This window comes from Ranitomeya imitator, chromosome 2, assembly GCF_032444005.1.
Source record: "Ranitomeya imitator isolate aRanImi1 chromosome 2, aRanImi1.pri, whole genome shotgun sequence".
NCBI classification, from domain to species: Eukaryota; Metazoa; Chordata; class Amphibia; order Anura; family Dendrobatidae; genus Ranitomeya; species Ranitomeya imitator.
In genome coordinates this window covers 250,271,456-250,292,431 of record NC_091283.1, presented here as the reverse complement: position 1 = coordinate 250,292,431, position 20,976 = coordinate 250,271,456, and the positions used below count along the sequence as shown (strand labels likewise).

At 46.0% G+C, this 20,976-nt stretch overlaps 1 protein-coding gene across 2 annotated transcripts in view; it reads right to left on the bottom strand.

Annotated features, from left to right (window-relative positions):
- Positions 1 to 15,985: 15,985 nt before the first annotated feature.
- Positions 15,986 to 20,976, bottom strand: part of LOC138662926 (oocyte zinc finger protein XlCOF8.4-like) — an 866,299-nt gene continuing 861,308 nt past the window's right edge. The window contains exon 8 of one of the 2 annotated variants that reach the window (XM_069748934.1): positions 15,986 to 16,895. In XM_069748934.1, the coding sequence (XP_069605035.1) occupies positions 16,039 to 16,895 (857 nt within the window). In that variant the 3' untranslated portion in view covers positions 15,986 to 16,038. The remainder of the gene's footprint in view (positions 16,896 to 20,976) is intronic. The other variant, XM_069748935.1, reaches the window with a different exon arrangement.

Here is a 20,976-nt window from a genome sequence, read left to right as displayed (position 1 = left end):
GAAGCCAGTTCAACCCCATAAAACATCAACTCCAAGAACCCAACCCCCCGCCAACCACGAGCAGCCCTGACAACCTCAGGCTCGCGAGTGCCCCACCACCGCCACTGCTCTCCCAACTCCTTCGTGTATGTCTAGCGCCTACAAGTCCAAACCTATATCGTTTAAATGAACACCGTCATTTCTCCAAAAGTTCCCCATCCAATCTTCCAATTCCAAATGCCGAATCGCCACACCCCCATTCCGGGAAACAAAAATTCCTACAGCCCTGTTCAGCTTGACCCGTGCCCTATTAATACCCTTATGAGAACATGCCACCCTCCAAGTCTTCCTCGGCACGATATCAGACCAAACCGTCACCATCCCAGGAAAAGATACCCACAATCTCAGAAAGTCAAAGCGGATATCCCGAATCAACTCCTTCACCGGCTTAGACCCCAAGTCGTTCCCTCCCAAATATACCACCACTATATCCTGCAAATTCAGACAACAATCTGCACCACAACATGCCCCAAAATCCCAACCAACAAACAACCACTGTATCTCTGCAAAAACCCAGTTGCCTCCCATTTTGCCTAACGTCAGCCCGAATCGCTCCTCAATGAACGAAGGAATGTCCAAGTATCCAAGCCAACAGATGAGTCAGACCTGCAAGATACAACAACAATTAATACCAAAATAACAAATGTCCACCCTCGATCAAGATACTCCCTTCAATGCCGAACGTAAGACAAATATCGATTAGACGTCCATCTTCCTATACGCCTTATTACATCCGCACCCAAACCCAAGCCATCCGACTCCGACGCTGCCCTAATTCTAAATGAGTGTGAGCCAAAGAAAAATGGGTCAAGATCTAACAACACTAAGACTTTTTTTTAACACCGCCGTCAATTGAAACTGCGACAAAAACTCCCCTTGACGGTGCCTCAACAGTGGACCGGACTGACCATACCACAATCCCCAATAATCCTCCAAACAACAACGTGTACACATCAAACCACCCACCACCTTCCCTAACACCACCCGTTTTCCCTTCCCCAGCTGATCAGTCTTTGAATGTCTAATCCAAAAGGTAATAGCCCCTGCCCAAAAATCTACATCCTCGGCTAACAAGCCCCCGGCCAAATCCTTTGTAGGGGACACCAGCTCCCCAAGTCTCAATGCCCCAAAAAAGGCCAAAGAAAAAGCCAAGCGAAACAGAACGGCCTCAAAATGAGAACTACAAATCTCCCCCAAAGCCCCCCCTTTCCCCCACACACACATTCCAACATCCCAAAAGTTATGGGCCTGCGCTTGTCGCAAATCAAGGATCCTTTACGAAAACCTCTTAATGCCTGTCGTATCAAAAAGTCTTTCGTAACATCTATAGAACCCTGAAGCTTGAGACCAAAAGCCACACCAGCTATAAATTTGTTCAACTTTGACACTGACCAATCCCATTCCTCCGTTGACCCTAACAATAACAAAAGCGCCATTATCTTATCACTGTCAGACACCACCGTACCCAACTGATCTAACCACTGCTCCTATGTATGCCACGACGATTCGTAACCTGACCAAGTCCGTCCTGACACCGAAGCCTGTATCAAACGACCGCCTCGTCCGCAACAATCTGCCACAAATGTGAAGGGCATCCTGTTCCTGCCTCCTCTGCGTATGGTGCCAACTCCCGGAAACGCTCCCACTGCAAACGAGACAAAGCATCCGCAATAGAATGTTGAACGTCGGGTACATGAACAGCTGAAATCCATATATTCAACTCCAGGCACCGCAACACCAACTCCCGCACCAATCTAATCACCGGGGAAGAGGAAGAAGAAAGGCTATTAATCACCGCCACCACACTCGCATTATGGTAATGGAAACGCACCCGCCTATCCTTAAACATGTCGCCCCAGATAAGCACAGATACAACAATTGGAAACAATTCCAGCAACACCAAATTTTTTGTAAATCCATTTTTACACCACCAATCGGGCCAAACGCCAACGCTCCATTTACCTTCACAATAGGCGCCGTAACCAACACTGCCCACCGCATCCGTAAAAATCTCACAATAAAAATCATTAAGTTCCTCCTGTAGAATCAAAGACCTTCCATTATATTTTTCTAAAAAACGCATCCACACAATTAAATCCTTTCTATGCTCTTTATTCAACCGAATGAAATGATGCGCCGACCGCACTCTAGAAGTCGCTCTGGATAATCTTCTGGAAAAAATTCTACCCATAGGCATAATACGACATGCAAAATTCAAACAACCTAACAGCGACTGTAACTCCTTCAATGTAACCTTGCACAATTTTTCAACTCTCAGCACCTCCTGCTGGAGAGATAACAACTTATCTTCGGGCAACCTGCACTCTATTCTCTCCGAATCAATAAGAATTCCCAAAAAACTCAACACCGTGCATGGGCCCTCCGTCTTTTCCTGCACTAATGGAACACCAAAGTGTCCCGACACCCATTCCATGGCAGCCAACAAATTCCTACACACTAATGAATCTGGCGGTCCAACAAACAAAAAATCATCCAGGTAGTGGATGACTGAAGGAACCAGCGAAACATCGCGCACAACCCACTCTAAAAAAGTACTAAAAGACTGAAATAGTGAGCAAGAAATCGAACAGCCCATGGGTAAAGACCTATCCAAATAAAAAAACCCATTTCAAAAGCAACCCAAAAGAGGAATGCTATCGGGGTGAACCAGAAGCAATCGGAAAGCCGATTCAACATCTGTCTTAGCCATTAACGCACCAACACCATGCCTACGTACCCATTGCACGGCTGCATCGAAAGATGTGTATACCACGGAGCACAGCTCCTCAGCAATGCCATCATTAACAGATAGCCCTTTAGGGTATGACAAATGTTGAATCAAACGAAACTTGTAACAGTAAAATATCGATATTTGCAGATGATACAAAACTATGTAAAGCAGTTAATACAAGAGAAGATAGTATTCTGCTACAGATGGATCTGGATAAGATGGAAACTTGGGCTGAAAGGTGGCAGATGAGGTTTAACAATGATAAATGTAATGTTATACACATGGGAAGAAGGAATCAATATCACCATTACACACTGAACGGGAAACCACTGGGTAAATCCGACAGGGAGAAGGACTTGGGGATCCTAGTCAATGATAAACTTACCTGGAGCAGCCAGTGCCAGGCAGCAGCTGCCAAGGCAAACAGGATCATGGGGTGCATTAAATGAGGTCTGGATACACATGATGAGAGCATTATACTGCCTCTGTACAAATCCCTAGTTAGACCGCACATGGAGTACTGTGTCCAGTTTTGAGCACCGGTGCTCAGGAAGGATATAATGGAACTAGAGAGAGTACAAAGGGGGGCAACAAAATGAATAAAGGGGATGGGAGAACTACAATACCTAGATAGATTAGCGAAATTAGGATTATTTAGTCTAGAAAAAAGACGACTGAGGGGCGATCTAATAACAATGTATAAGTATATAAGGGGACAATACAAATATCTCGCCAAGGATCTGTTTATACCAAGAAAGGTGACGGGCACAAGGGGGCATTCTTTGTGTCTGGAGGAGAGAAGGTTTTTCCACCAACATAGATGAGGCTTCTTTACTGTTAGGGCAGTGAGAATCTGGAATTGCTTGCCTGAGGAGGTGGTGATGGCGAACTCAGTCTTCCTGGAGCAGAACAATATTGTATCATACAATTATTAGGTTCAGTAGAAGGACGTAGATCTGGGGATTTATTATGATGGAATATAGGCTGAACTGGATGGACAAATGTCTTTTTTCGGCCTTACTATGTTACTATGTTGTTAGGTTCCTTTTTTGGAACAACCCCCAAGGGCAAAACAATCACTTCCTCCCCAGGTAAACAACTAAATGGCCCTGTCATTCGCCCCAAATCCACCTCCTTCGCCAATTTTGCCTTAACTACGTCTGCATGTAAATCAGCCGACCTCAGATTCTTTTTTGAAAAAGGGACTTCATGAGTAGGATGAGGAATCCGAAAACCCTCAAAAAAACCTTCGAAAAGTAACTTTGCCTTTAACCAATCCGGATACCTATTTAGATAAGGGGCCATCTTTTGTACATTCACTGGTGTCACCCCTTTGACCAAAACCCACTGCAGGTCTACCCCTTGCTTTTCTAAAACATTTGGCTACTCCATGTGAGGCCCCATTGCAGTGGGAACATACATGCTTGAATTTACAAGTGCTACCATACTTGCATTGGCCGTCCTTAAACTGCCAACACATCTCTGTTTTGTCTTTCGTCCCCTGAGTCCCTTGACCCCCACCTCCCTGTCCCGGATGCTGCCCAACACTCCCTCCGCCCCCTTGAAAGGACTGCCCAAACCGTGTTGGTGCCATAACTTTCAACCACAACCCTATATCTTTCTGGTCCCATTTTATCTCAGGCCTAACCGCCTTCCTTTGCCTAAATTGCTCATCGTACCGCAGCCACGCCAGGCCACCGTACGCCCTATGTGCTTCACCAATAGCATCCAAGTAACAAAAAAGACCTGAACAATTTTCCGGAAACTTTTCACCAATAACACTCGCCAGAATAGCAAACGCCTGCTGCCAATTAACGAATGTCTGCGGAATCAAACGCCACCTACGCTTTTCCTCCTCCTCTTTTCTGCTATCATCCTTACTCCCCTTTTCTAGATTAAATTTTTCCAAAGGAAGGAGGGAGAAAATCTCCACATATTCATCCTTCCAACTTTTTTCCTTTACTTCTTGTTTTAAATAAGCGCCTAAAGGCCCTTCAAAACAAACGTAAACCTCCCCTCTTGCCCTATCATAAAATTTAACCGTATCAGCCTTATCCTTTCCAGTTTGTATAGCCACTGACACCCCACCCGATGCTGACTGCTCCCCCCACTCAACATGTCCGAACCCAAAGGCCCTACTGAACCCTGACCCAAAGCAGGTAACCACGCTCCCACAGGGGATGCCTGTAAACTATCTGCGCCCCCCCCCCCCATCCAGCCTCCTCAAAATCTGTGACATACTTGACAAAAGCTCTTTCACCCCGGGAATCCCAAAACTACCAGCCTCACCACAGTTCTCCCCTAAAGGTACCGTCACATTAAGCGTCGCTGCAGCGATATAGACAACGAGCCGATTGCTGCAGCATCGCTGTTTAGGTCGCTAGGAGACGTCAAACACGGCAACAGCAGAACGATGCAGGAGCAATCCAGTGACATACTTATCGTTCTCGCTGGTTGTTAGCTCCATGAAAAAACATTGCAGGCATCGTTGCTTTTGCTGTCAAACATGACGAATCACTCCGACCTGACGACCAAATAAAGTTCGGGACTTCTAGCTACGACCATTGATGTCACAGCGGGATCCTGATCGCTGCTGCGTGTCAAACAGAACGATATCGCTATCCAGGACGCTGCAACGTCACGGATCGTTGTCGTTCTCGTTGGAAAGTTGTTCAGTGTGAAGGTACCTTTAGTCCCCCGACCAAACCCCACTAATTGGCATACAAGGACTATACTCACACACACATGAGGCTGCATAGGTGCTGTGTTCCCACCAGCCGTGCTTCCAGAATCCAGCGGTTCGCGATAGCCGCGTAGGTCACTGCAGGATCCGGAATCCTCCACGCCACCTTGTTGCTCCAGACCCGCGCCCCCCGCCTCCTCGTCACCGGGGGGGTACCAAAGCAGGAGATGATCTATTCCTTGATCTCCTCACCGACTTCGACCTGTCTGCCGCCTGTATGTCCCCACACCTGCCCTCCTGCTGAGCCTCCTGCTGACTTCGTCTGCGCGCCACCGCCGTCACAGTACGCCCCAGCCGCACAGGGCAAGGCTGAGGGCCAGGAATCTGTCTGCCCGCCGATCTGCTGCTCAGTGCACCGGACCTGCCAGGCACCCCCGCAGCGTCTGTTCCAGGGTCATTCGCCGCAGTGCATACATCTCCGGGCCGCTGCTGACCCGACGCTCCATTCCTGCTCCTCCTCCTCGTCGGCGCCAGAGCCACTGTCAGTGCCGCACCCCGCCTCTGATTGCCGCCTCTCTTCACCGCTGCCACGTGTCCCACCTCCATGGCCACCCCATGTGCAGCCATCGCTTCAGGGTGCGCCTGCACCTCCGCAGCCCTAGGCCGCCTACCGACGCCAGCAGCGCCGGTCGATGGATTCCTGCCAGAGGGCAGGCCAGGCTGGATACCATCACCGCGGCCTGTACCCTCTGCAGGGTCCCTAGAGGGGCTCCGTGGCCGGCGTCTACCGTGCGTACTTGCCTCAGGCGATAGACGTTCCGGTAGCCGGATTCTCCTTGTCCTGGTGCCCTGGGTTCCTTGTGCTCCAAGAAGCGTCGCCAGCTGGTCCTCCAGCCAGCCACCCCTTCTTGACCGGGCCAGCTGCGACAGCATGGAGTCTACAGAGGCCATGGTACGAACGTGTGCTTTCTTTCTTCTTTCCCTGCTAATGCCACATGTACTGTCCCTAACCACACATTTTTCTTTATACCCACACCCTCCTCAGCCTAAACACCCGCCCCCTCCTTTGTCCCCTTTCAACCAATCCCACTGCACTGCCTTTAAATGTTCCCACTCCCCTTGGCACTACAGTCATGGGGGGGCTTTCATTTAGCTGTGCATATTGCAGCCCCCTCGATTTAAATCTATCCTGGCTAGGTAGAATACACATAATAAATATGGTACCTTTACCTCAATTTTTCTACCTTTTTCGATCTTTACCAATAGCAATACCGGCCAAGATGTTTTCTAAATTACACTCCACTATTACCAGATTCATATGGCAAGGAGAGAAAGCTAGAATTTCACAAAAAGTATTGTTTCTCCATAGAAGACTAGGGGGTATATCACTTCTGAACTTTGCACTTTATTTTAAATCCGCCCAAATAGCACAATTGACAAATATCTGCTCCCAAAATAATAAGCCAAGATGGGTCCATTTAGAGTTCATCTCATTAAACCATTCTCATTACCCTGTCTAATGTGGTCTACAGAGAAAATCCCAAAAGATGTAAACTTAACGGCACCCTTTACAGCCCATTCTCTTATTCTTTGGAGGAAAGCTAGATTTAAATATAAGCTACAATCTGAACCTTCCCTGTTATGAAAGGCAATTCAGAATCACAATGGACATGGAGGTCAGAGCACATACAGTGAACTGACAATAACCCAAAATAATAGAACGAGCTCTGAGACATGGGAACTCTGCAGACCGCAATCCCTAAGCCTATCAAACCACACTAAAGGTAGCCGTGGAGCGCTCCTGACCAGAACCTAGGCGCCTCGTCACAGCCTGAGAAACTAGCTAATCCTGAAGATAGAAAAATAAGCCTACCTTGCCTCAGAGAAATTCCCCAAAGGAAAAGGCAGCCCCCCACATATAATGACTGTGAGTAAGATGAAAACACAAACATAGAGATGAAACAGATTTAGCAAAGTGAGGCCCGACTAGCTGAACAGAACGAGGATAGGGAAGATAACTTTGCGGTCAGCACAAAAACCTATAAAAAACCACGCAGAGGGGACAAAAAGACCCTCCGCACCGACTAACGGTACGGAGGTGGTCCCTCTGCGTCTCAGAGCTTCCAGCAGGCGAGAAAAACCAATAAAGCAAGCTGGACAGAAAAATAGCAACAAAATAACACAAGCAAAACTTAGCTTTGCAGAGCAGCAGGCCACAGGAATGATCCAGGGAAAAAACAAGTCCCACACTGAAACATTGACAGGAAGCATAGATCAAAGCATCAGGTGGAGTTAAGTAGAGAAGAAGCTAACGAGCTCACCAGATCACCTGAGGGAGGAAACTCAGAAGCTGCAGTACCACTTTCCTCCACAAACGGAAGATCCCAGAGAGAATCAGCCGAAGTACCACTTGTTACCACAGGAGTGAACTCTGCCACAGAATTCACAACACTTCCCCTCTGATTTCCATAGTATGCAACCCGATGTTCTTACCAGGCCTCAACTCAAACATGTTTACATGGTGGATCCTATGGGGGATTACTACTTTAAAACATTTGTGCTCTCCATTAAATATTGTATTAGGCCGGATTTTGTTCGGAAATTTGAGACTCCGGATAGAGAGACCATGCGCATAAACCAGGTCTTCCATTTTGCCAGTAGTTTTCTTCCAAACAAAAACTCCCTACGTGTGTCTAGTTTTGAGCAAGAAAGCATCAGTGACCCAATGGGAAGAGGAACAATATCTTTAATATACTCAATTATTAACCCACCTCATGATGAGAAAAAATTGAAATTTATAATACAGCGGGAGATGGGATTTGATTTGCCACTGGAGGATTGGAGATCTTGCTGTGATACATTGTCCAAGGGAAGCAATCAATCATCCCTTGTTGAGACCTCATTAAAGGTCCTCCACAGAACCCACCTAGTGCCCACTAAACTTCAGAGTATATATCCAAATATTTCAGCTGTATGCATTCGAGGCTGTGGTCTACCGGGGGACATGAAACACATCTGGTGGACCTGTCCAGCAGTCTCGGCTATCTGGCATAGAGTGAATCTCATGGTGACTCAATTGATAGGCAAAAAAATAATTCTATATCCTTCTGTCTTCCTCCTTGGGGCAAAGCACCCGTCTCTTCCTAAAGGTCTTCATAAGTTAGAAAATGTTCTTTTCATGGCTACCAAATTTCATATAGCAGGAAAATGGAAATCCCCAACGCTGTCATTACTGCTTGTTAAAGAAAGGATGATTATTATTATTATTATTATTATTATTTATTATTATAGCGCCATTTATTCCATGGCGCTTTACATGTGAGGAGGGGTATACATAATAAAACAAGTACAATAATCTTGAACAATACAAGTCACAACTGGTACAGGAGGAGAGAGGACCCTGCCCGCGAAGGCTCACAATCTACAAGGATGAATAATATTATGCTTTGTGAATGCATTGAAGCTACTAGAAATGACACGTGGGATCAGTTCATTATGATTTGGAGACCATGGATGGAATTGGAATCTAATACACAAATGGACCAGATTTTACGTCTTTCACTGTAACATCTTTGGACTGGGGAAATGGGGAATTAGATCTAGAACCTCAATACAAAATCAATCTGTGTTTGTCCTTGGTTCGTGGTGCGGTTGAGATCGGACTGGAACTATAATTGAAACCGAGGTATTGAAAAAATAATGATATTGTTACAATATTTACTGTGGATTCAATACTCCCTTTCCCTACTGTTTTATTCTCTTGTTGTCATTGTATTGTCTTTCCCCATGTCAGTTATGTTTCTTATAATAAGCCAAATATTCCCGTGAGGGAGTATGTTTCCAATGTGTTTTTTTTCTGTTAAAAATTCCAATAAAAACATGTTGAAATTAAAAAGGAGGGGCTGAGAGACCTTTGCTCTGAGAGAGAGCTAGAGTGGCTGCCGGAGGACCACCGGGCAACCCCAATACAATGCTTGAACAACTGGGACCGTGAACAACCACATCAGGAGGGACCACAGCCCAGGACCTACATCCAGATGGTGGAGGATCGACCGAATGAACTGAGGTGGATTCTGGATGCGCTAGGAGAGCGGGCCATGGAGATAGAGGGCGGCAGTGTTAAGCGAATATCTGGGTGTGCATGTAGCAGTACCACCACAAGCCCCAGCGCAGAGGACAGTGGATTACAGGAGAGATGGGCCCCCATCTTTAAGGTACCAGGATATACCACAGTTCAATGCGGACACCTCCAAAATTTATGAACATCTCCAGTTATTTGAGAACATCTGCCTGCTACATGAGGTGTCAGTCAGTGAATGGCCCAGATTTTTGAGCATTGGCCTGACTGGAAAAGCAAGAGAATCTTTTAATAACTTGTCTTCTGGAGATCAGAGATATTACTCTACAATTCGCAGCGCATTACTAGAGAAGCATGCCGTCATTCCTGAAACCTACCGGAGGAAGTTTTGGGAGTCTGACAAGCCTGATGCACACACACACACATCGGGGCTTTGCTAACACACTACATACGGCATGCACTTGGTGGATAGGACTGGGAGTTTGGGAAGTAGAACATGTGTTGGATATCTTCATGCTGGAACAATTTATGTCTAACCTCCCAGGTGGCGAATGGGTGGCGGATAGAAAACCACTCAGCCTGGATGAGGCTGAAAGATTGGCAGATGATTGGTCTGCTCATCGACCCGGGCTACAAGGAAGTACAGCCCCGGCGAGTCACGAACAGGAGCTTACATGGAGACCAGTGAGACCCATCGACTGGACAGAGGAGGAACTGAGGGGATTTCGGACTTCACAAAGAGGGGGGTTTTCCAAGCTCCCCAGTGCAGCCCTCGTCGGGATGAGGAGGGTTAAGCTGCCGTAACTGTGGACGCATGGGACACTTTGCCAGCAAATGCCGGGAACATTCTAGCCCACATCATCCATGTCCCCAGCCGATGAACACTGTGCTACAATGGGGCTGGAATGCTGAAGGAGAGGCTCCCACTATCCCAACTGGAAGAGACATATGTGGTGCAAGGCACAAGGGGGCATTCTTTGCGTCTGGAAGAGAGAAGGTTTTTCCACCAACATAGAAGAGGATTCTTTACTGTTAGGGCAGTGAGAATCTGGAATTGCTTGCCTGAGGAGGTGGTGATGGCGAACTCAGTCGAGGGGTTCAAGAGAGGCCTGGATGTCTTCCTGGAGCAGAACAATATTGTATCATACAATTATTAGGTTCTGTAGAAGGACGTAGATCTGGGGATTTATTATGATGGAATATAGGCTGAACTGGATGGACAAATGTCTTTTTTTGGCCTTACTAACTATGTTACTATGTTACTAAGTGTCCCGGACTAGGGACACCCCAGCGATAATGAACCAGCATCTGCAGTCGGTCTGGGTAGAGGGCGTGGAGGCTGCGGGGCTCCATGACTCCGGAGCCTCTGTTACATTGATCAAAGAACATCTAGTACCGGACCAGTGTATTGTTCCCGGCGGCCGGATGTTAGTCAAAATAGCCAGAGGAGAATCTCTGAACATTCGGAGGGCCCGACTACATTTAGACTGGGGTCACAGGTGTGGAATGGTGCATGTAGCAGTAGTGCAGCACCTACCAGTAGATGTGTTGTTGGGAAACAACCTAGGAGCAGGGTTGGTGTGCCACTGGGCCAATGTCGTAAACCAAAGCCAAGGATCGGTTCACACTGCATCAGCCGAGATGGAGGAGAGCAGTCTCAACATGCCGACTACTCCCCTGCCAGTGGTAATGCACAAAATGTAATGACTGTTACCATGAAGGAATAATAATCTTTATTTTTATATAGCGCTAACATATTCCGCAGCGCTTTACAGACATTATCATCGCTGTCCCCGTTGGGGCTCACAATCTAAATTCCCTATCAGTATGTCTTTGGAATGTGGGAGGAAACCAGAGTACCTGGAGGAAACCCACGCAAACACGGAGAGAACATACAAACTCTTTGCAGATGTTGTCCTTGGTGGGGTTTGAACCCAGGACTCCAGACTGCAAGGCTGCTGTGCTATGTGACCTGGGGGAGGTAAAGGACGTCAGAGAGGTGACCCCGGGACTTCGGTTCTACCATCACCGTGGTCAGCTCAAATAATGCCCCCCAGAACATTATTTACCAGGCCGTCAAGTGACCATTCCCCCAGCTGGGGGTCAGCACTCTGGGGTTGGATACAAGTTCAGTTCTCATCGGGTAGGTGTGGAGTTTCTCTGGTCCAACCTTTGATCAGGGGGAGGATATGGAGGACCCCGCAGATGAAACAGACCCCTGTCCCAGCTAACTTATACAGAGTCCTTGTCTCAGGGCTTCCCCCATCGGGGAGTTGGCAGGATCTGAAAGATCATATGAGACAAGCTGGTGATGTCTTCTATGCCGAATGTACACCAGGGAGGAATGGGGACTGTGGAGTTTATTCACAAGGATGACATTGTATATACCTTGAGGAAACTAGATGATACAAAGTTTTTGTTCTCATGAAGGTCCGTGCTGAAAAAAGTGGGGGAGGAATGTGAGGATATGGCCGCTTACCAAAGACTATAGGACAAATGGACGTAGAGCGGAGACTTTTTTCAGCACGGAGCACCGGTTGTGTCGATATTGTTGTTTTATTAGATATTTTCTGTCTGTGTTTTATTAGTGATTTTCTTGCTCCTCAGTTCATCCTCAGCAATGTTTACATACACTGATAGTAAGGCCAGCCAGTAGATTGCTAAAGGTACCTTCACACTAAATGATATCGCTAGCGATCCGTGACGTTGCAGCGTCCTCGCTAGCGATATCGTTCAGTTTGACACACAGCAGCGATCAGAATCCTGCTGTGATGTCGTTGGTCGGGGCTAGAGGGCCAGCACTTTCTTTAGTCGCTGGCTCTCCCGCTGACATCGCTGAATCGGCGTGTGTGACACCGATTCAGCGATGTCTTCGCTGGAAACCAGGGTAAACATCGGGTTACTAAGCGCAGGGCCGCGCTTAGTAACCCAATGTTTACCCTGGATACCATTCTAAAAGTAAAAAAAAACAAACGCTTCATACTTACCTTCGGCTGACTGTCCCCGGCGCTGTGCTTTCCTGCACTCACTGTGAGCACAGCGGCCGGAAAGCAGAGCGGTGACATCACCGCTCTGCTTTCCAGCCGCTGTGCTCACAGCCAGTACAGAGAAGCAGAGCGCCGGGGACAGACAGCCGGGACTGTGCGCAGAGAGCGGTGAATATTCATTTCTCTCCAGTAGTGCGCAGTGTCAGCCACCGGCTTCCTGCTCCTGCCGGTGGTCACGTGTGCCGCTACTTAAGAGAAATTAATATTCATTGGATTCATTCATCAGGAGACTATTTAATACTGAACTATATTCAAGCGGGACAAGACTAAGAAAACCCTAAAATCATGTATCATGTTATCCGCAACAGTCAGATAACCAGCCACATATTGGCAGATCAGACTTCAAACCATATACTTCCTAAGTTTATACTCCACTCCAGTGTCAGGAATTATTATTATTATTATTTATTTATATAGCACCATTGATTCCATGGTGCTTTACATGAGAAGGGGTTACATACAAGTTACAGATATCACATACAGTAAACAAACAAACAATGACAGGCTGATACAGAGGGGCGAGGGCCCTGCCCTTGCAGGCTTACATTCTACAGGATTATGGGGAAGGAGACAGTAGGTTGAGGGTTGCAGGAGCTCCGGTATTGGTGAGGCGGTAGCTTCGGTAGTGATGAGGCGGCAGCGGGGTCATTGCAGGCTCTAGGCTTTCGTGAAGAGATGGGTTTTCAGGTTCCGTCTGAAAGATCCGAATGTGGTTGATAGTCGGACGTGTTGGGGCAAAGAATTCCAGAGGATGGGGGATATTCGGGAGAAGACTTGTAGGCGGTTGGATGAGGAGCGAATAAGTGTGGAGAGAAGGAGGTCTTGGGAGAATAGAGGAATAGACAGTATGTGAAAATACAGTATATACCGCTCAGGGAACACTTAACTTTCAGAGATAATTTCCATATTCATAATAAATAATGGCACAGATCTTCCAGACATTATGATTGCTCACATCCCTAGTCTTTATAACGATATTGCACTCATTCCTTGACAGACCGCAGCATGGCCATTAGTTAGAAGCTGCTATTGATCTTTGGAGCAGTTAAGTTTTCCCTGAGTGGTACATATTGGGCCGTCTGAAAACGGAGTTTAGTCTAGGACAGTTTGTCTGCACTACTAATTAACAGCTGTTACTATACCAAACTAGGGCAGTCCTTTTGAAGAAACCAGATCTTAATATATAGTATCTTAATTACCCAGACAGCTACATTTTTGCAAAACAATAAGAACTGACTTTTCATCTGTATATTGGCTTGTGCATTTAAGTGTTTATGTCTGGTGGTTCAAGAAGACAGACTTGCAAACTGATACCATTTAACATACAGTGTAAGTCTGTAATAGTGACTTGTACATAGTGTGTGTTTATCTTTGTTTATTGATGTGTGCTGATATGCTAATGGTGCATTGAATTCCAGAACTAGCTTGGTGACTTCTAATTAAGAGAAGGAAAGACTGTGCAAATAGATTGAATGGTCAAGTAGTACTACATAATCTCATCACCATTGTTTGCCATATCTTGATGTTGAACTAAAGGACACTGGGTAATTCTAAAAACAGCTTACATGCCTTGGGTATAAATTGACTCAGAGATCACATCCTGGGGGACTGAAGTAACACAGAGCTACCAGCCAGACATTCTGCAAACCACCCAACAGACAAGAGAACGGACTGCAGCAAATTCATCATGGCACCATCACGAGGGACACTGATCTAGGATTCTATAGGATACAACCTAGGGGTTTTCGGCTCTGGTTGGAAGGACACAGATCTGATCCAGTGACCATCTCTGCACCATGGATATGTTTGGAGAAAACCAGGATTGGGACCCGCTGGTCGCCTGGTTCCATGGAGATGGTCCCATAAGACAGGTGGTGACTCACGTGTCAACTGGCTTTGGACCTTGTATAGACTCTATGGACAGTTCTTGGTCATCTCCCTATGCTTGTCGTTGCCCCTTCTCTGTGCGTTCATCCACAGATGGAGTAGCGACCCTGGGAGCTCTGACATCATGTCATACTGAAAACACATGGAGACGCAGTGATATTTTATATGCGCCCATGTACCCATACAATTCCAGGCATGTTGGGAATGCTCCGTTTGCTATTGTGTGCTGTGGTTCAATAAAGTATTGCCACCCTGTTTTACCTTAACCCTGTGTTGTCTGTGTAGTGTATTGCCCACTGGGAGATAGAGCGGGCGTTCAGTGGTATGAGCCGTGGTCCATGCAGTTTTGCTAAAGACAGCCGGGCCAGCGGACAAGAGCACCCACTGACCCCGCTTCTCCGTAACAGTCCTTATAGGAGAAAAACACAAGAATTATACTGTATTGTCACATACTATCTATTCCTGACACTGGAGTGGCTTATAAACTTACGAAGTATATAGTTTGAGGTCTGGGGTCTGCCAATATGTGGCTGGTTTTCTGTTTCGGGTAACATGATACTTGATTTTAGTGGTTTTTTTGTCTAGTCTCGCTTGAATAAAGGTCAATATTAAAGGGAACCTGTCACCCCCAAAATCGCGGGTGAGGTAAGCCCACGGCATCTGGGGCTTATCTACAACATTCTGGAATGCTGTAGATAAGCCCCTAATGTATCCTAAAAGAAGAGAAAAAGACGTTAGATTATACTCACTCAGGGGCGTTCCCGCTGTTGGTCCGGGTCCGGCGCCTCCCATCTTCATCAGATGACGTCCTCTTCTAGTCTTAACGCTGCGGCTCCAGCGCAGGAGTACTTTGTCTGCCTGTTGAGGGCAGAGCAAAGTACTGCTGTGCGCAGGCGCCGGGCCTCTCTGACCTTTCCCGGCGCCTGCGCACTGCAGTACTTTGCTCTGCCCTCAACAGGGCAAAGTATGCCTACGCTGGAGCGAAGGTGTTAAGACCAGAAGAGGACGTCATCTGATGAAGATGGGAGGCGCCAGACCCGGACCAACAGCGGGAATGCCCCTGGATGAGTATAATCTAATGTCTTTTTCTCATCTTTTAGGATATATTGGGGGTTATCTACAGCATTCCAGAATGCTGTAGATAAGCCCCTGATGCCGGTGGGCTTACCTCACCCGCGATTTTGGGGGTGACAGGTTCCTTTTAAATATTCTCCTGATGAGTCGCCTTCGATGAGGACGATGAAACCCGGAAGAAAAATAAGAGGCATGGAGAGTATGTATACGTCACCTCACCCTATATACTGAACTGTGGGGTACATGTTTTTCCTATTAGTCACCTTCTGACTAACCTTCAGCGGGTAAATTATAGGTCTAGTTTTACATTTGGAATTAATAAGGTTCAGTTTTATCCTTTTTTTCAACAAACGTGAGGAATGACAAGAGACAACCCATTTAAGAAGATTCAATTTTGGTTAAAACGATTCCAACATTATGAACATAAAAAAGGCTTCTCCCCTATGTGACATCTCTGATGTTTATTAACAATTGATTTCCAAGTAAAATATTTCCCACATTAAGAAAATGAAAAAGGCTTCTCCTCTGTGTGAGTTCTCTGATGTCTAACAAGAAGCGCTTTCCGGTTAAAATATTTCCCACATTCTGAACAGGAAAAAGGCTTCTCCCCTGTGTGGGTTATTTGATGTTCAACAAGATTCCCTTTATAGGTAAAACATTTCCCACATTCTGAACAGGAAAAAGGTTTCTCCCCTGTGTGAGTTCTATAGTGTTTAACCAAATCTAATTTCCATTTAAAACATTTTCCACATTCTGAACAGGAAAAAGGCTTCTCCCCCGTGTGAGTTCTATGGTGATTAACCAAATCTGATTTCTGGATAAAACATTTTCTACATTCTGAACATGAAAAAGGCTTCTCCCGAGTGTGGGTTCTTTGGTGTCTAACAAGATTCTCTTTGATGGTAAAACATTTCCCACATTCTGAACAGGAAAAAGGCTTCTCCCCTGTGTGAGTTCTATGGTGTTTAACCAAATCTAATTTCCATTTAAAACATTTTCCACATTCTGAACAGGAAAAAGGCTTCTCCCCCGTGTGAGTTCTCTGGTGATTAACCAAATCTGATTTCCGATTAAAACATTTCCCACAATCTGAACATGAAAATGACTTATTTGCTTTAGGAGCAGTTTGCTTTTTAATGCCTCTTTTGTGACTTTGATTTTCCTTAGTAGCCGGTAACGTATCAGAAGATGGGACCTGTTTCATAGGATTAGATGACAGATCTTTGCTGTGAATGGATGATGATATATCTGGAGTATGAGCAATCACTTCAGTTGTATCTTGTACGATCTCAAAATCATCAGATTTAAAAATTGAAGATGTCAGCTGTCCCTCTGATCTCCTGGTACAGTCATCTGCTAAGATAAAAACAATTATTTTTTAATAAAATATCCTTTAGTTTTATATTTTTGAACATTTCTACTTAAACTATCCATAAAAATGGCAAGCTATGTAAAAAAACACCTTTAATTACATAATGTAACAATAATTTTTTCTTCCTGAGTAGACAGTGTGTTTTCCTAACCTGTTATGCATAAAACAAATAGAAAATAATTGTTGTTCCACCAAAACTTTGCTTCTGTGATCAGGACAATGAAATTTTGAAATTTGTCTGTGTTCGGTAAAAATCTCGATTCGTATTCAATACTGAGTAGTCTTCTAGAATATTTTTGAATTGCTAGAATTGTGCAGAGGTTTCTACAATTTTCCAGAATTATCTAGAAGTTTCTAGAAACTTCTAGAACTTCCTAGAACATTCTCGGACTGTTCAATAGTAGTCATCTATAATATAACGGTAGGAGCAACACTCTGTCCAAAGCCTTTATAGACTGCGCAAATGCGACGCTCCGTATTCACGAAAAAATGGCGCCGGAAAGTGCAGACTGCGCTGGTGCTGAAATCTGTGTCACAATCCCGCCCATATCACTTAGTTTCCACCCCCACAGTGTCCCCACGCCCCCTGATTCCGGCCCATAAATGTCCCTCTGCTCCCGGAATCAGGGGGCGTGGGGACACGGTGGACACGATTCCGCCTTCATGACGTTGCAGCAGGTCATGCCACAGCAATTACTTACGCCCCTCATTCTGGCGCATGAATGTCCCCCTGCTCCCGGAATCGGCGCCTGCGCAGTCCGCGCTTTCCGGCGCTATTTTCTTGAATACATATTACAGTGTGTCTTCAAGAAAATGGCGCCGGAAAGCGCAGACTGCGCATGCGCGGATTCCAGGAGCAGGGGGACATTTATGAGCCGGAATCAGGTGGCGTGGGGACACGATCCCTCCCTCATGACGTTGTGGTTCATGCCACAGCAATTACTTAGGCCCCCTGATTCCAGGGCATGAATGTCCCCCTGGAATCGGCGCCTGCGCAGTCCGTGCCGTACTGACCGCACAGTATCCTTCCCTATCTATCAAGCTAGACTGGCCTCCTATGCTAAAATCTGATTTCATTTCTGCGTATGTTATTTTCCCCTCCTCTCACCGTCAATATTTGTGGGGGGCTATCTTTCCTTTGGGGATTTTCTCTCTGAGGCAAGATAGGTTTCCTGTTTCCATCTTTAGGGGAAGTTAGATGTTAGGCTGTGCCGAGGGGTCTAGGGAGCGTCAGGTACCCCCCACGGCTATTTTTAGTTGTGCTGCTAGACCACCAGATCATAACAGTACAAGTGGCCCAAAAATGAATTAAATGCATCTCAAAAGAAGGAAAAGAAAGTTCTGAACCATTTTTTTTTCTGTGCTTTGGTTTGTCCTTTTTTTTTCCCTCTTGATATCTGGGTGGTTCAGGATATATGTTTTGGCATGGATGTTCAGGGTTTGTTTTCTCGTGTGGATCAACTTGCTGCAAGAGTACAGAGTATCCAGGACTATGTTGTCCAGACTCCGGCTTTAGAGCCCAGAATTCCTACTCCTGATTTGTTTTTTGGGGACAGATCCAAGTTTTTGAACTTTAAAACTAACTGCAAATTGTCTTTTGCTTTGAAACCCCGTTCTTCTGGTGATCCCATTCAGCAAGTAAAAATCATCATATCCTTGCTGCGTGGTGACCCTCAAGACTGGGCCTTTTCTCTTGAAACAGGGGATCCGGCGTTATTGAATGTAGATGCATTTTTTCAGGCGCTCGGATTATTGTATGACGAACCTAATTCTGTGGATCATGCAGAAAAAACCCTGTTGGCCTTGTGTCAAGGTCAGGAAGCGGCAGAGTTATACTGCCAGAAATTTAGAAAATGGTCTGTGCTCACTAAATGGAATGAAGAGGCTCTGGCTGCTATTTTCAGAAAAGGTCTTTCTGAAACCCTTAAAGATGTTATGGTGGGCTTTCCTACGCCTGCCGGTTTGAGCGAATCGATGTCTCTATCCATTCAGATTGATCGGCGTCTGCACGAGCGCAAAGCTGTGCACCATATGGCAGTATCCTCTGAGCAAAGTCCTGAACCTATGCAATGTGATAGGATTTTGACTAGAATAGAACGGCAGGAATTCAGACGTCAGAATAGGCTGTGTTTTTACTGTGGTGATTCGGCTCATGTTATCTCTGATTGCCCTAAGCATACTAAGAGAGTCGCTAGGTCTGTTACCATTAGTACTATACAGCCTAAATTTCTCTTATCTGTGACCTTGATTTGCTCATTGTCGTCCTTTTCTGTCATGGCATTTGTGGATTCAGGCGCTGCCCTGAACTTAATGGACTTAGAATTCGCCAGGCGCTGTGGTTTTTCCTTGCAGCCTTTGCAGAGCCCTATTCCTTTGAGGGGCATTGATGCTACACCCTTGGCCAAGGATAAACCTCAGTACTGGACACAGATGACTATGTACATGGCTCCTGCACATCAGGAAGATTGCCGTTTTCTGGTGTTGCATAACCTGCATGATGTTGTTGTGCTGGGATTTCCATGGTTACAGGAACATAATCCGGTGCTGGATTGGAAAACTATGTCGGTGACTAGTTGGGGTTGTCGAGGAGTACATAGTGACGTTCCTTTGATGTCAATTTCCTCTTCCCCCTCTTCTGAGGTCCCTGAGTTTTTGTCGGATTTCCAGGATGTATTTGATGAGCCCAAGTCCAGTTCCCTTCTTCCACATAGGAACTGTGATTGTGCTATTAACTTGATTCCTGGTTGTAAGTTCCCTAAGGGCCGACTTTTCAATCTGTCTGTGCCAGAGCATGCCGCCATGCGGAGCTATGTTAAGGAATCTTTGGAGAAAGGGCATATTCGGTCCTCTTCGTCACCATTGGGAGCGGGTTTCTTTTTTGTTGCTAAGAAGGATGGCTCCTTGAGACCCTGTATTGATTATCGTCTTCTTAATAAGATCACGATCAAATTCCAATACCCCTTGCCTTTGCTTACTGATTTGTTTGCTCAGATTAAGGGGGCTAGTTGGTTTACTAAGATTGACCTCCGAGGGGCATATAATCTTATTCGTATTAAACAGGGTGACGAATGGAAAACTGCATTTAATACGCCCGAAGGCCATTTTGATTACCTTGTGATGCCATTTGGGCTCTTTAATGCTCCATCTGTGTTCCAGTCTTTCATGCATGATATTTTCCGCAATTATCTTGATAAATTCATGGTCGTATATTTGGATGATATTTTGATTTTTTCCAATGATTGGGAGTCTCATGTGAAGCAGGTCAGGATGGTGTTCCAGATCCTTCGTGATAATGCTTTATTTGTGAAGGGGTCTAAGTGCCTATTCGGAGTTCAGAAGGTCTCTTTTTTGGGTTTTATTTTTTCTCCCTCGTCTATAGAAATGGATCCTGTTAAGGTCCAAGCTATTCATGACTGGATCCAACCCACATCTGTGAAGGGTCTTCAAAAATTTTTGGGCTTTGCTAATTTCTATCGCCGTTTCATTGCCAACTTTTCTAGTGTGGTTAAGCCCCTTACTGATTTGACGAAGAAAGGCGCTGATGTGACGAATTGGTCCTCTGAGGCTGTTGAGGCCTTTCAGGAGCTTAAACGCCGATTTACTTCTGCCCCTGTGTTGCGTCAACCGGATGTTTCTCTTCCTTTTCAGGTTGAGGTCGACACTTCTGAGATTGGGGCAGAGGCCATTTTGTCTCAGAGGGAGTCTGGTGGTTCTTTGATGAAACCGTGTGCTTTTTTTTCCAGAAAGTTATCGCCTGCGGAACGCAATTATGATGTCGGCAATCGGGAGTTGTTGGCTATGAAGTGGGCGTTTGAGGAGTGGCGACATTGGCTTGAGGGAGCTAAACACCGTGTTGTGGTCCTGACCGATCATAAGAATCTGATTTACCTCGAGTCGGCCAAGTGGCTGAATCCTAGACAGGCTCGATGGTCCCTGTTTTTCTCCCGTTTTGATTTTGGGGTCTCGTATCTTCCGGGATCTAAGAATGTTAAGGCTGATGCCCTCTCTAGCAGTTTTTCGCCTGATTCTCCTGGAGTCCTTGAGCCGGTTGGTATTCTTAAGGAG